The sequence below is a fragment of the Cydia fagiglandana genome, chromosome 3 (assembly GCF_963556715.1).
Source record: "Cydia fagiglandana chromosome 3, ilCydFagi1.1, whole genome shotgun sequence".
Classification (NCBI taxonomy): domain Eukaryota; kingdom Metazoa; phylum Arthropoda; class Insecta; order Lepidoptera; family Tortricidae; genus Cydia; species Cydia fagiglandana.
The window spans coordinates 15,956,196-15,970,181 of record NC_085934.1 but is presented as its reverse complement, the minus strand read 5'-3'; the positions used below and the strand labels follow the sequence as shown (position 1 = coordinate 15,970,181).

Below are 13,986 nucleotides of genomic sequence, written 5' to 3'. Positions count from 1 at the left end.
GTTTTCATTAAAGTGTAACTTATTCTCAGTATCAAATAAGCAAAAACTATTACACGTCGTCGTCGTCGTCGTTACGTTATTATACGTCGCATGAAAGAAAATTGAGGGTAGGTATAGATACTACGTCATTGAATTCGAGGTGCAATACTTATTTTGTATCAATTCCTTGTTATTTTATACTCGCTATTTTAAATGACATGAGCTTTATTTTAACTTTGATTATTTAAATTTAACGACAGGTATTTAAAAAACCGGACAAGTGTGAGTCGGATGCGCCCACCGAGGGTTCCGTGTTTTTTAGTATTTTTTCTTATAGCGGTAACAGAAATACATCATCTGTGAAAATTTCCACTGTCTAGCTATAACGGTTCGTGAGATACAGCCTGGTGACAGACGGACGGACGGACGGACGGAGAGCGGAATCTTAGTAATAGGGTCCCGTTTTACCCTTTGGGTACGGACACCTAAAAAGGGGGCCGCTACGTACTGTATTGTGTATTTAAGTACCTTATACACGGCGTAACATGAGGAAACCGAATAACTTTAACCACACATTTCTGTGGTCAAAAGAAGGAAAAAATGTTATATGAGTTTAGGTCAATTTCGCAAAAAAAATTTTTTTTTGTTTTGTTTTTTCAATTTTTTTAATGTATTTGTACGTAAAATATAAATGTTATTGGTAAACTTGTCACTTAAAATTGATTTTTCATTTTTATTTTCGTAAAACCTACTTTTTGCAAAATGTTACTTGTCACTTTTTGACATCTATCAATAAGGATATTTAGACTACGTCCCATAGCAGCAACATCACCCTCAAAAAGGCCTTTTACATTATGCAACAATAAAAACTTGTTTTTTTTTTATTAATATTACCTATCTCTGAAACTAGGCGAATTTCAAGAAAAGTTTATAGGACATTTTTGTCTCTAAATATGATCAGGACCACGCTGTTAAAATTATTCGGTTTCCTCATGTTACACCGTGTATAAGACCTTTATCCACGGTTCTTTTAAAATATGTACCTACCTACTTCCTATCCTGAATTTAACGGTAACCGTACAAAATTAACTTACTCGAGTATTCAAGTGTACTTTCAAACGCGGCTCCACTCGAACTGCCAACTTCGCTAATATACGATCCAGCAATAACCTCGCGGCAAACATCCTCGACTTACATTGACTCCGTTCCATCTCTTCAAACTTACGCAACCTCTTATAACCTTCTCACCTTATGTTTAAAGTTTAACTTTATGTTCTACGAAACAAGCCTGCTTTTACAATTGAACTTTGGAATAGAGTATGATTCCTTTACTATAGTAAAGCTAAATTAAGCCTTGTGTACTCATGCGTTATCCGCATAAGTTCAATTATGTTTGTATTTGAAACTCATTGGAATTACTTGTAGGTGTATCTGTGAGGAATGGTGAGATACTTGAATGGATTAACTAGGTACATATATAGTGCTGTAAGGTAACCAATGGGTAATATACTAGTAGTAATATTGTTTGGCAACTTAATTTAATACCTACAATGGATACCACACAAGTAAAGAATCATGGCATCAGAAAGGGCCCTAAGTTGGAATCTACTCGTAGTTATTCTGTCGAACGTCAATAATTTGTTTTTATTTAAGTCTCATAAACAATGATCGTACATTTTCCAGCACTTTTAGTGCAGCAGAGTGGTGTCAACGGAATTGGTATAGATAATTTTAACTAAAATGGTAAATTAAGGTTAATATTAACATAATTAACGCAAATGAATCATTAGGGTTGAAATTATTTATACCAATTCCGTTAACACCACTCCGCTGCACCAAAAATGCTGGAAAATGTACGATCACTGCTCATAAAATAAACTACATATGTTTGGATTTAAGATATTTAGCTAAAAAATTGTCAATCGAGTTAAAGCTCAAAATTATTATTTAGAATTTAACAGATTATGAATTCCAAAATTGACATAGGCTGTGCCAATATCTATATTATACTACGACAGTGATTATAGGTATTTTGCGGCGGAAAGGTAGAAAAATATTCGAAATTCTATCTACATACCTATAGGACATGTAACTTTCGATACCATACCGATAGGACTGATAGGTAACCTGATTGTATGAGATAAATCAACTAAATTATCCTCCTTATCAAATCTGACACTGGATTGGACCAGAGTGTAGTGATATCTCCCTATCGCTAGCTGTCAAACGGTAATAAACCATTTTTGTTTACAGGCTGTGCCGGAAACGATAAGGGAGCTGAAAACCGCGCTGTGGGGCGCCGAGGCGACGGGCGGAGCGGCCAATCTGACTGGAGCGCTCACTACTGGCTTCGAAATTTTGCATCGGGTAATTATTATTTTAGATAAAGTTGAAATATACTTGGGTCAAACAGAAAACTGTGTTACGTCTTTACTGTAGACACACACAAGGCTAATTTAAAGGTTTATTTTTTTTTAAGGTTAATTTTCTTATTTAACGCTTATCCACGTGAAAAGGTCGTCATTTTATTTGGAGAACTATGATAAAATCATTACTTACATGCCCACTTACAAGCTGTTAACTATTGCCCACAGGAGAGAAAAATGTAGGTACAGTTCGCGCGAACACACTAGTTTTCTCTCCTGTGGGCAATAGTTAACAGCTTGTGGGCATGTAAGTAATGATTTTATCATAGTCCTCTAAATAAAACGAGGACCTTTTCACGTGGATAAGGGTTAAATAAGAAAATTAACCTTTATAGCCCTTAACTCTTGTGTATGTCTACAGGAAAGACATAACACAGTTTTCTGTTTGAGCCACTTTACGTTCCTCTGTTGTTGAGATATCCAGAAATTATAACTTCATTCGACTAAGAATTTTGAAGAAACATAGTTGTAGCCAAAAAAAATTGCCGCTTCTCTAATTTCGAACAAACAAAACTTATCACTATCAGTGTTTATTTTACTTGAAGAAATTTGTTTTGTTATAATTTATTGTTTCGTAAACTCTTAGGCCCACTTGCACCATTCCACTTACCCGGTGTTGACTGGTTAAACCTGGAGCTACCATGGTTACCAATACAATTTGACACTTTACGGTTTAACCTTTTAACCCCGGATTAGTGCGATGTTGCAAGTGGGCCTTAGTAGCCTACTTCAAATATTATTAGAGAGTATTGCGGGTCAGCATGGCTATCCTTCGGTCGTCTTTTTATACCAATAAATATAGCCCCAGGGCTTAACTTCAAGCTTACCCCACCTCCATAGGATTCATCTTTTAATTGAGCAGTACAAAAAAACTAAATCTTCTTCTTCTTCTTTTCCTTTGCCTTATCCCACATTAGGTGGGGTCGGCTCTCCTTATCCTTCGGCGCCAAGACGATCTGTCTTGAGTTGTCGGGTTGGGTATAGTTGGGTTTTTTCCAATAGTTTGGCCATACTCGTCCACCACGTCAGAGGGGGCCGTCCTGTACCTTTTTTTTGTTTTTTTAGTACAAAAAGACTATTTTTTTTTTTATTTCCTTTAGTATAACCGCACCGGGCAAGGCTGTCAATGTAACCAAGCCATCGCGGTGGTGGGCGCGGGCGGCGGCGCGGCGGGCGTGAAGGGCGTGTTCCGCACGTGGAACTGGCCGCACATGCCCGTGCGCATCTTCAGCTATGGCGTGGGCGGCGACGCTGCTTCCAGCCACAGCATGAAGGACATGGCTTGCACTAATAAAGGTTTGTATAGGGGCCCACTGATTACCAATTCGCCGAACGATATCGGCCAGTCAGTTAAACGCAAAATTTGACAGCTCCGAACAAGTGACAGGCCGATATCGTCCGGCGAACTGGTAATCAGTGGGCCCCTTAACTGTTTAATCGTGAAGTCTCTTTTTGTGGATAATTGAGTTGGAAATTTTAGTACAAACTGTAGTTAGAATCATAGATTATTTTTAGAACAATTTGGAGCATTGTCGTGAATGTTTTCTATCCCTGGTACGCATTACGATAAATTATTTCAAATAAGTATGTTGGTTGGTAGTAGCCGCAATAGAGATTGCAGACTCCCAGACATTTTCCGCGCTGCAAAGACGATTATAGTACGAGCCTTGTACTAATAATGTTGGCGGCTTGGGATTAATTGCCAAGCGGACCCCAGGCTCCGAGCCGTGGTTAAAATCCGGGACAACACGATAAAATGTGTGATGTTAAAAGATAAACTTTTCATTATCAGGTTTCTACGTGTCGATAAACGAGCACTCGGAGATCAGACCGAAGGTGTTGCATATGATCGAGGTGCTGGCACGGCCGCTCGTCATGTACCAGACTATGCATCCTGTGCATTGGAGCCCCGTTTACGTTGGCGGAAGGGTAAGTTCCAGTAGGGCTACCGCCGATACCGAAAATCGTCAATTGCGGGGATTTTTCTCTGTCACTCTAATTACGCCTTCATTGGAGTAAAAGAGAAAGATCCCCGCAATTTGCGAATTTCGGTTTTCGCGGTAGCCGCCCAGATCAAAAGAACCATTGCATGTTATCGCTCATGGCAATGTTACAAAATTCCATCTGTCCAATATCTTGGTCCAATGTCTCACTCTCTCATTAAGCATAATGTGAGACAAAATACACACTGGATAAAGAGATTGCACAAGTGAAATACCACCCTACGATAACAAAATCGCATATTTTGTCAAACGGTCGTGAAATTCTAGTTATATGTATGCTGCACATATTAAATCACATTTACAACCGAGTCTATCGAGAATTTATTTAGCCCCAACCACGATCAGGGAAACCTGTGTCGAAACGTTGGTAAATAAAGATACCTACTGTCGTATTCGAACTTCAAGATATTCACAAAAGACGACACGTACTAGATCCATTCTAGATACGTTATAGTTTAGATATAACTAGTTCTCTTTTGCAGCGCAATTCGGGCAACCAATGTCACTTTTACGTTAGATGGAGTAAGATATCTATTAGATGTGAATTGGATCTCTAAGTCATATCCTGTGGAAAACGTTCAAGAGTATCTCCAGAATCGCGCAAATGTCAAATTTGATTATCGTATCTTGGTGATGACACTGATGACTAAAAGATATCTAATAGATGTCTATTTCAAAATCCGAATCGGGCCCCTAATTAAATAAATTCGCGATAGACCTGGTGTAAATGAGATTTAATTATGTGTTCAAAACGCGAAAGTTTCAAATGTTATAATATGTATTCTGCAGAGTTTGATTTATAAATCTGCTTTAGACTGTTTTGAAACTTATTCCACCTTTCTTTAATCGTGAGATATTAAAGTAAAACTGTAAATTTCAGAGCAGCAACCTAGACGATGATGGGATGGGCCAATTGATGACGTCAGTAACGGTGCCTATCTTCGACAGGAGAAACCATACGGTGAGATTGTTTAAACTTATTTTTTTCAAATCTCTTCAATTATTATTTCTCAAATAATGGTTTGAATACACTTTTTGTAAAAAAAATATGAACAGTTTCGATTATTTAACTTATCCTTTGTTTTCAGCATCGAGAAGCTAATTTACTCGGTGTGGTGGGCACAGATGTACCTGTCGATCAAATAAAGAAGCTCGTTCCACCATATAAGGTAAACAAAGCTTTTGAGGCTATTCTCGTTACGTCAAATTGAACATACATTAAAGATAAAGATAAAAAAAATTTATTCAAGTAGCAGTATTATATGCTAATTAATCACGTGTGTTTTCAGCTGGGAGTAAACGGTTACTCATTCATGGTGGATAATAACGGGCATGTGTTGTATCATCCGGATCTCAGGCCTTTGGTGAGTCAATTGCCATGCAAAACTATTAATAATTGTTTTTTTTTTCTATTTTTGTGTGAAAATCTTAATGCGGTTCACAGAATACATCTACTTACCAAGTTTCAACAGTATAGTTCTTATAGTTTCGGAAAAAAGTGGCTGTGACATACACGGACAGACGGACAGACATGACGAATCTATAAGGGTTCCGTTTTTTGCCATTTGGCTACGGAACCCTAAAAATGCTTTGAATAACTTCGTACTTGTTTAAAACTTACCACGTTATTTTTGTTTCAGTATACCAATGAGGAAGTAAGTACCGGCAGATATGTGCATTATAATGCATTTTTTTTTTATTCTTGGTTTCTGTAAGCTTCTCGGGCCGTAACATTTCGAAGTATGTAATATAATCGCTTTTCTAAACACAGATTAACAAGAAAACAAGAAAACAAGATTATACAATTAAAGTAATTGTAATATGTAAGTATTTATGTTACAAGTGTTTGCTAACACACCTAAATGCATTTCCCAGTACACTGAGACGCTCCGTCCGCTCTACTCCAGCGTGGACCTGACAGATGTAGAGCTGCTCGTGGACGCGGACGAGAACTCGCGCGTCAACCTCACCTCTCTACTGCTCGATGTAAGTGTTAGTTCATTTCCCAGTACACTGAGTCGCTCCGTCCGCTCTACTCCAGCGTGGACCTGACGGATGTAGAGCTGCTCGTGGACGCGGACGAGAACTCACGCGTCAACCTCACCTCTCTACTGCTCGATGTAAGTGTTAGTTAATTTCCCAGTACACTGAGTCGCTCCGTCCGCTCTACTCCAGCGTGGACCTGACAGATGTAGAGCTGCTCGTGGACACGGAAGAGAACTCACGCGTCAACCTCACCTCTCTACTGCTCGATGTAGGTGTGTAAATAATTGTATACATATCATTGTATCATCACTACTCATCTTCGAGCATTTATAATAATAACCGGAGTCGCTTTTAAAAGCTTACCCCTCTGCCGAAAACCTTGCACAATTGTGTAAACTTTTGTATGGACTAACGTTTATCTGACATGGCTATTTGTACGTTATGTACAAATCATGACGTGCCCCACCCCCGCAAAAATCGGCAGACTATTCTGTACAGAAAATGGCAGCCAAGGCGTCTCCAGTTACTAAATGCTCTCTAAGCTACTCATACAAATATCTAATCGTAATAGATATGAAGTAAATATAGACATTTTACATTGTTGCTTATATTTACACACGATAAAACATCATAGTGAATAAAATACAAAGTGTTATAAATATTGTTTACAGCTCCGACACGACATGATTGAACAACGCGAGGGTGAAACAGAGATCGGCGTGAAAGTGCAATATGGCAGCATGCGACGCGTAGCCACGCGCCGACAGCGTTACTTCTACAGTCCAGTAGAAGGAACGCCATACTCGCTCGCTATAGTACTGCCTGACGGCTATGGCATGTACGAGCTGCAGGCCGAACAGGAGGTCAAGCACAGTCCTATCAACGGTGAGTGCAATACGGCGGCGGTGCTATTTTTACAGCGCAGTAGAAGGAACTATCTTGCTATGATGTTGTCTGATGGGCACAGCATGAACGAATTGTACGAGCTTCAAGCTGACCAGGAAGTCAAGCACAGCCCTATCAACGGTGACTGTAGTACGGCGGTATGCCACGCGGCGGCGGTGCTAATTCTACAGTCCAGTAGAAGGGACGCCATACTCGCTCGCTATAGTACTGCTTGATTGGTTACGGCATGTACGAGCTGCAGGCAGAGAAGGAGGTCAAGCACAGTCCTATCAACGGTGAGTGCAGTGAAAGCAGAATGCCACACGGTGACGGTGCTATTTTTACATCTTAAGTAGAAGGAAGATAGTACTATCTTGCCATGATACTGTACGCCTACGGCATGTACGAATTGTAGGTACGAACATCAAGACCAAATCAAGACTGACTTGACTGCAGGACAGGATACGACGCGGCGGCAGCGTTTTTTCCACAGCCATTAGTACGTGGCATTCCTCGGGGTCGTTATTTATATCCAACTCAAGTTTCGGTTTCGGAATAAAAAACATATTTCGGCGGAAGGTTCGGTTTCTGTATGGTTTCAGCCAAACACTGACCGTAGGTACTTTTCGGAAGTGTCCAACCGAAGTTTCGGTTTCGGCAGGTTTCGGCATAAAAATCATGTTTCGGCTGAATCTAGAACAAAATCTAACCTTCGATTTCGGTTTCGGCAAAAACCCTGTTTTTTTTTTTTAATTCTAAAACAGCAATTCTAAAAAAGTAATGTGTTTTATTTCTTTATGACTAATAAAAACTTTTACATGCTTCCAGTTACCGAATATTTTAAAGGAGATAACTGGAAAATTCACCCAGAATGGTAAGTAAATTAATTTAACCGTGAATAAATTATTTCGACTCTTAAACATATTCGACTATTGGAACAAGATACCCATTATTAGGTACCCAACTAGCAAATCTATGTGCTATAAAAGTTGAGAGCACGTTTTTATTTTCGCTCTTTGGTGCTATAAACGGTGTAAAAACAGTCGAATAAAAGTCCTGTAAGCGTTTACTCAACGCGAAAAGGCGCACTTATACAGACTAAAAGTGTTATAAAAATAGAGTAAGCGCTGTATAAGAAGCAAATCGATGCTGTAAGAGTTGAGTAAAAGTTGATATAAAGCGCTTCTAGTGTTTTTATAGCAACGATAGTGCTTTTATTCGATTATTTGTTCTATAAACATTATCAATTTGCTATTACTCAGTGAAAGTGTTCTATAAAAGCAGCCGCACTGCTTTTTCTCGGCAAAAATGTTTCGTAAAAGAGTTTCGAGTTAACCGCTATTATTTAACTTTCAGGGTGTACTGCGAGTACGCATCTACGTCCGAGCAGACATTCAACTCTGCAGAGGAACAGTTGGTGCACTTCCTGGCGCGCGCGGGCCGGCCCGGCTGGAAGTGGATGAGCTTGCGCCCGCGCGCGCTCACGCTGCACAACATGCACAAGAAACAGGACAGGGACTCCTACTACTGTAAGTACCATAAGTGCCAAACATAAAGTCTTAATTCACAATTTGCCCCGCGGATTCCTATGTCTGGTTACAACCCTACTAAATTAGGTAACTATTAGGTCAAGTGTACAAATATGGGCGCACACATCATACTCAAAAATATGCCCCACAGCTCTTATGTCAGCGAATTAAGAACTATGGGTCATATTTTTGAATAACTTATATGCTTCCATATTTATACACTTGGCTGTACTAACATTAGCCGGGTGTCGAACAAAATAATGCAAGACAGTTCTCATTATCCTAAAATTTCAGGAAACCTAATTTGTAAAATACCTTTAACCTTAAAGTTTAAGGTATTTAGGTAGAAAGTATTAAGAAGTTAATAGTAAAAGAGGTTTAAGTAAATATAAAATTTATTACATAATCGTGCCTTCCAGTTTGACAGATGAACTATTTAGATTGCTCTATACAGCATCATATTTAGTGGTTACTGAATTGTTGGATAATCAATAAATCGTTGGTTCAATCAATCAAATTTTTTGTAAAATGTAAATAGGCACTTACTAAAGTTACATTTCTCATTTTCAGGTGACAAGAATTTAGTTCAATCACTCGTACGGGATGCTATGGTAATAAAAGAATTGGACGCACACACTGGACACGCGAGCCACCACAACCAGTAAGTAGTCTACTAATATTTAGCATGTTTAATGGCACACATAAAAAAATAACCCGGTTACAGTGTAATGCAGCTGGGTAAAAACAGCTAGGCCAAATGCCTAGCTGTTTTAGGGTCTGAATAAAAAATGTTGATTGTATCAAATTCAATTACACGGAAACACTATTGGTCAAAAATGATCTATACTCCTCCTTTGCTTTTTCTTCTTCTTCTACTACTTTTCATATAAGCATTTTCCCGGTTGTACCTATCCTAAAAGACCCCGGCGTCCGATTTAACAACATGCCGTCTTACCTTGCAACCCAAATGGGAAACTATTAGGTCTTATTGTAATGAGTCCTGTTTCTTCACCGAAAAGCGATAGATAAAAATATGATATTTCGTACATGAGTTCCATAAAACTCTTTGACAGCTGGGGTCTTAACCCGGGACTTTCTGATTAAAAGTTTCGCGCCTTACCTGCCGCTTCAAAATTATTGCTGAGGGTGTATTGTACATATCTACTTATATGACGCAGTACAGTACCGTATTACCAAGTAATTGAATTTGGTAAGGTCAACTTGAGTCACTTTTAATTTACAATGGAAAAGACAGTCAATAAAAACGCAAAGAGCCCAATCTAAGCACTTCGCATGTTACCTACAAAATAATAGTGCACTAATTATTTGAAGTCTTTTACGCACTTTATGTTAATTTTATGTTGATCACTAATGTGTAATGTGTTTGTCACACAAATAGCCCGATAGCAACTTTAATGGCACTGCTGACAAGGTACAGTAACAAAGAATATTCATAAAGACAGTAGATATGTTAGAGTAACATACTGCTACATGCCAACATGGTCGTGCTACATTTCATGATGTCTTAAATATAACATAGCAAACAGCACCGTGTCACCGTGCTAAATGACGGAGAAGTAGCCAAGAGGCGTAACAAATGATTGTTTTATGTTTTTTGATTAGCTACCTACAAATTCTTAGAATAGGCGCTAGGTACGCTACGAGCTACTGTACCACTTGCAACACCCTTAACTTATATGTCTTTTACAACTTGTCTATTACGACGCTTGATATATTTTTTACCTATTGTACGTAAAATAAAAAATCGCCCATTTGGAGTCGGTCCGTACCCAGTAGATACCTGTAATTGTTCGTGTAGGTGGAAATGTTCCAAATGTAACTATGTAATTATATGGTAAACGAGTGGACGAATTTTTATTTATTAATTTATTAGATATGTGGTTACCTAATTTAAGATGTACTGTAACTAACTAAAGGATACCTGATGAGATACAATATCTACCAAGGCTTATATTCAGAACTTACAATAATGATTTCATTTGAGCTTGAACGATTGAATGTTAATATCAATAGATCTGATAGTCTTGCTTCAAACTTATACCTTCCGTATATCGTATCTTATCTCCATTCCTGTAATGACTAATCGTGTGTACGCTAACAAGGATACAGGTAATAACCGTGTAATAACAAACATTTAGCTTCCGAGGATTATGGCTAAGTTAATTATAAGTGTTCTTTGTTGCAACTTGCGGCCATTGAAACTGCATAGCACCAGGTCTAGCAGAATTATTAACAGCACACCTATTGAAATGATTGGTTCTCACATTTTCGCTTATCAGAATATGTCTATGAGTTGGTGTTACTTTGATTACTTACCTAGTAATTGCTATAGAGCACCTATATGCCTAACCAAGTGTCGGCTATTGTAATATAATCTTGCTAACCATGGTGCTATGCTTATAGATTAAATAACAATATTGTAAAGTATCAACATATGTAATTGTTAATTAGATTTTACACAATAATTCGGAAAATTACGCGAAGAAGCAGGATAACTTTGTCAAGGTGTGGAGAGAAATATTGACAATGAATATTGTTTACCTACTTTATTGTTTCCTGGTGATAGTCTCCAAATGTTAAAAATCTCAAATCTCATCTTAAAATGTAATCCTCCTTAATCCAATTCATTAAAACTCTAGTCACCTATTACTAAAGTCTCTCACATTTAAACCTCGTCATTGGAAACAATCTCGTGACTGGGTATATATATAAAAAAAAACCTAAAATAAACTAAATAATAATTACCCAGGCATCGATGAAGACGAATACCTATTACTGAAATCCCGATTCGACCACTGTCTCATGTATCTCGTCTTTGCAGGCAAGGGCGGTTCCACAAGTTCGTGGTGTCGATGTCGTTTATCGCGACGCGCAGCGGCCTCTTTCGGTGGACGGACAACAACAACAGCACCAGAACTGGTGACACCTCTGAACCGTACGTTACATTCTTAAACAACTCACGCGGTTATTACAACAGCAGCAGTTGCAAAACGAGCGAGGTGTTCAAAATCATCTGAACACTTATCGTTAAGAAAAGCGCGTGCAGGCCATTTTGAACACCCTGACAGTCAAATCAGCTGAATGATACGACTTACTTCCCGTCCCTTGCAATAACAAGTTTATCAAATGGTCAAGCAAATCTTGTCAGTAGAAAAAGGCGCAAAATTCAAATATTCTATGAGATGATATCCCTTCGCGCCTACATTTTTCATATTTGCCACCTTTTTCTACTGGCAAGACCTGCTTGACCAACTTTACTTATTTAATTGCAGCCACTTCAGCGAGCGCTACGCACGCGCGTTCGACTCGGAGTGGTACCGGCGCGCCGTGGAGCACCACAACATAGAGCCGGAGAGCTTCGTGTTCTCGGTGCCGTTCCGCGACGGCGCCGAGTCCGCCGCGCCGCCGCTGGTGCTGGCCACCCACGCCGTGTTCGTGGAGTCTCGCGGACACCGCGCCCCCGCCGCCGTCGTCGGCCTGCAGTTCCAACTCGACTCGCTCGCTAAACACTTCCTCAACGTTACGTCCACGGTTCGTACTTTTAGTACAGCGGCCAGGGGGCCTCCAACACTAATCGATGTGACTGGACAGTATACTACTGACAAGTGGTATGGTTGTGTTCGGTAGAGTGTACTGAGTACGAAATAAGGACTTGTCACTTTCTAAGACTGTGGGGGGGTTAACTGTGACGTCACAAAGATGGCGGTCCCGGGTTTCAAATTTTAGATAATTACTCGGCAAGTTATTATCAGATTTTCAAAAATGAGGTGTCCTGTGAAAGCTGATGAAATGTAGAATAAAACATGCCATGTAACTAAAAGTGTAATTTAATTAATTATTTTTTTATTTACAAAAATCTGAAAACATAACATTGGTCTTTCTTTTGTAGCCCATAAAACACAATGACAACGGTCACTTAGATAAAAAATATGTTATATAAATAATTTAGTTAGATGATTAAGCTACACGTTACTTCTTGAATTATGTGAATCCGATAATAAATAAGTAAACTACGATGATTATACCGCGGGCGCGGCGCAGCGAACCGCGCGCGCTCGGTTACTTGGAGGTGCGGGCGCGACTGAGAATGCTGTACTGTATATCAAAAACAAATTAACGTTTTTAAACAAATGCTATATCAAATGAAATATATTTAAATAACCAATCAAAGAGCATATAATCACTACGTTTTAAGAGTCGGCACTCTCGAACAATCCTCGAACCGAATTATGAACGTACATATCCCAACACACCAAATACAGGCTTAAAAATCTCGCATCCAGGCCATAATTGTTAAAAAAAGAAAAACCACACAATACTACCAACACAAAAAAAACAACGCTAGGGCTCGACACTTCCAGTACCTACTGTTTATCGATATCGATAAATGTGCGATACGTGCTGCTGTATTTACCTACTGTACTACCTATTAATAAAATAAAAGAACATTATATATATATAAACAATTTTATTTTACATGATAAAAATAACATAGTTTATTATTCAAGTAGGCATATTACAATATGCTGAATTCGCGCGCATTCTTTTTTAATCTGGTCCCTTTTTATTGAAGGCACTGGATGGAGAATGATTTCCACAAATGAACTTGTTTCCATTCAGCTTTTGAATAGGTAAATAAATACGCCAAATCCTCATTTCCTTTTCCTCAGCTTTGCCCATAATCGACATCTGAAATAAAGAGATTATCGATAAAATTGGTCGTACACTATTCGTGTCATAGGTTACTTAGTTTTTTACTTAAAAATACTTTATTCACAAAATATTTTCGTTTTAATCATGGATTGTACACGACTAAAACTAATTAAATTAGTAACTGTTAACGACTCAAAGTAAAAAATGAAAATATTGCATACAAACATCAGTTTACCGACCTGTTCGGATCAAGTTGGAAATTTGGCCAAAAATGCGTCAGTAGTTAGTCTTCTTACACACCCACTACAAACTTCACATTTCCTTAAAGATTTGGCCCCCATTTAAATAACAGCTAAAGTTATTTTACCAATTACAATAAAAAATAACCACGTATTTTCACGTTCACGACAATTCAAATGACGTTTGACGTTTTACTACCAATCATACCAACCTAAAGAAAAGTAAGTATAATACGTCTATGTTAAAAGCAAGTATGGTATGTGC

The 13,986-nt window shown here is 38.6% G+C and overlaps 1 protein-coding gene across 3 annotated transcripts in view; it reads left to right on the top strand.

Annotated features, from left to right (window-relative positions):
- Window positions 1-13,986, top strand: part of LOC134680276 (voltage-dependent calcium channel subunit alpha-2/delta-3) — a 123,751-nt gene that overhangs the window by 94,430 nt on the left and 15,335 nt on the right. For 2 of the 3 annotated variants that reach the window (XM_063539373.1, XM_063539374.1), the window contains exons 7-20: window positions 2,233-2,346; window positions 3,506-3,701; window positions 4,198-4,334; window positions 5,289-5,369; window positions 5,497-5,577; window positions 5,698-5,772; window positions 6,049-6,063; window positions 6,284-6,394; window positions 7,066-7,279; window positions 8,108-8,153; window positions 8,636-8,808; window positions 9,379-9,469; window positions 11,651-11,764; window positions 12,102-12,360. In XM_063539373.1, coding sequence (XP_063395443.1) covers window positions 2,233-2,346; window positions 3,506-3,701; window positions 4,198-4,334; window positions 5,289-5,369; window positions 5,497-5,577; window positions 5,698-5,772; window positions 6,049-6,063; window positions 6,284-6,394; window positions 7,066-7,279; window positions 8,108-8,153; window positions 8,636-8,808; window positions 9,379-9,469; window positions 11,651-11,764; window positions 12,102-12,360 — 1,707 coding nt within the window. Of the gene's footprint in view, window positions 1-2,232; window positions 2,347-3,505; window positions 3,702-4,197; window positions 4,335-5,288; window positions 5,370-5,496; window positions 5,578-5,697; window positions 5,773-6,048; window positions 6,064-6,283; window positions 6,395-7,065; window positions 7,280-8,107; window positions 8,154-8,635; window positions 8,809-9,378; window positions 9,470-10,207; window positions 10,241-11,650; window positions 11,765-12,101; window positions 12,361-13,986 lie in introns of all 3 variants that reach the window. The other variant, XM_063539372.1, reaches the window with a different exon arrangement.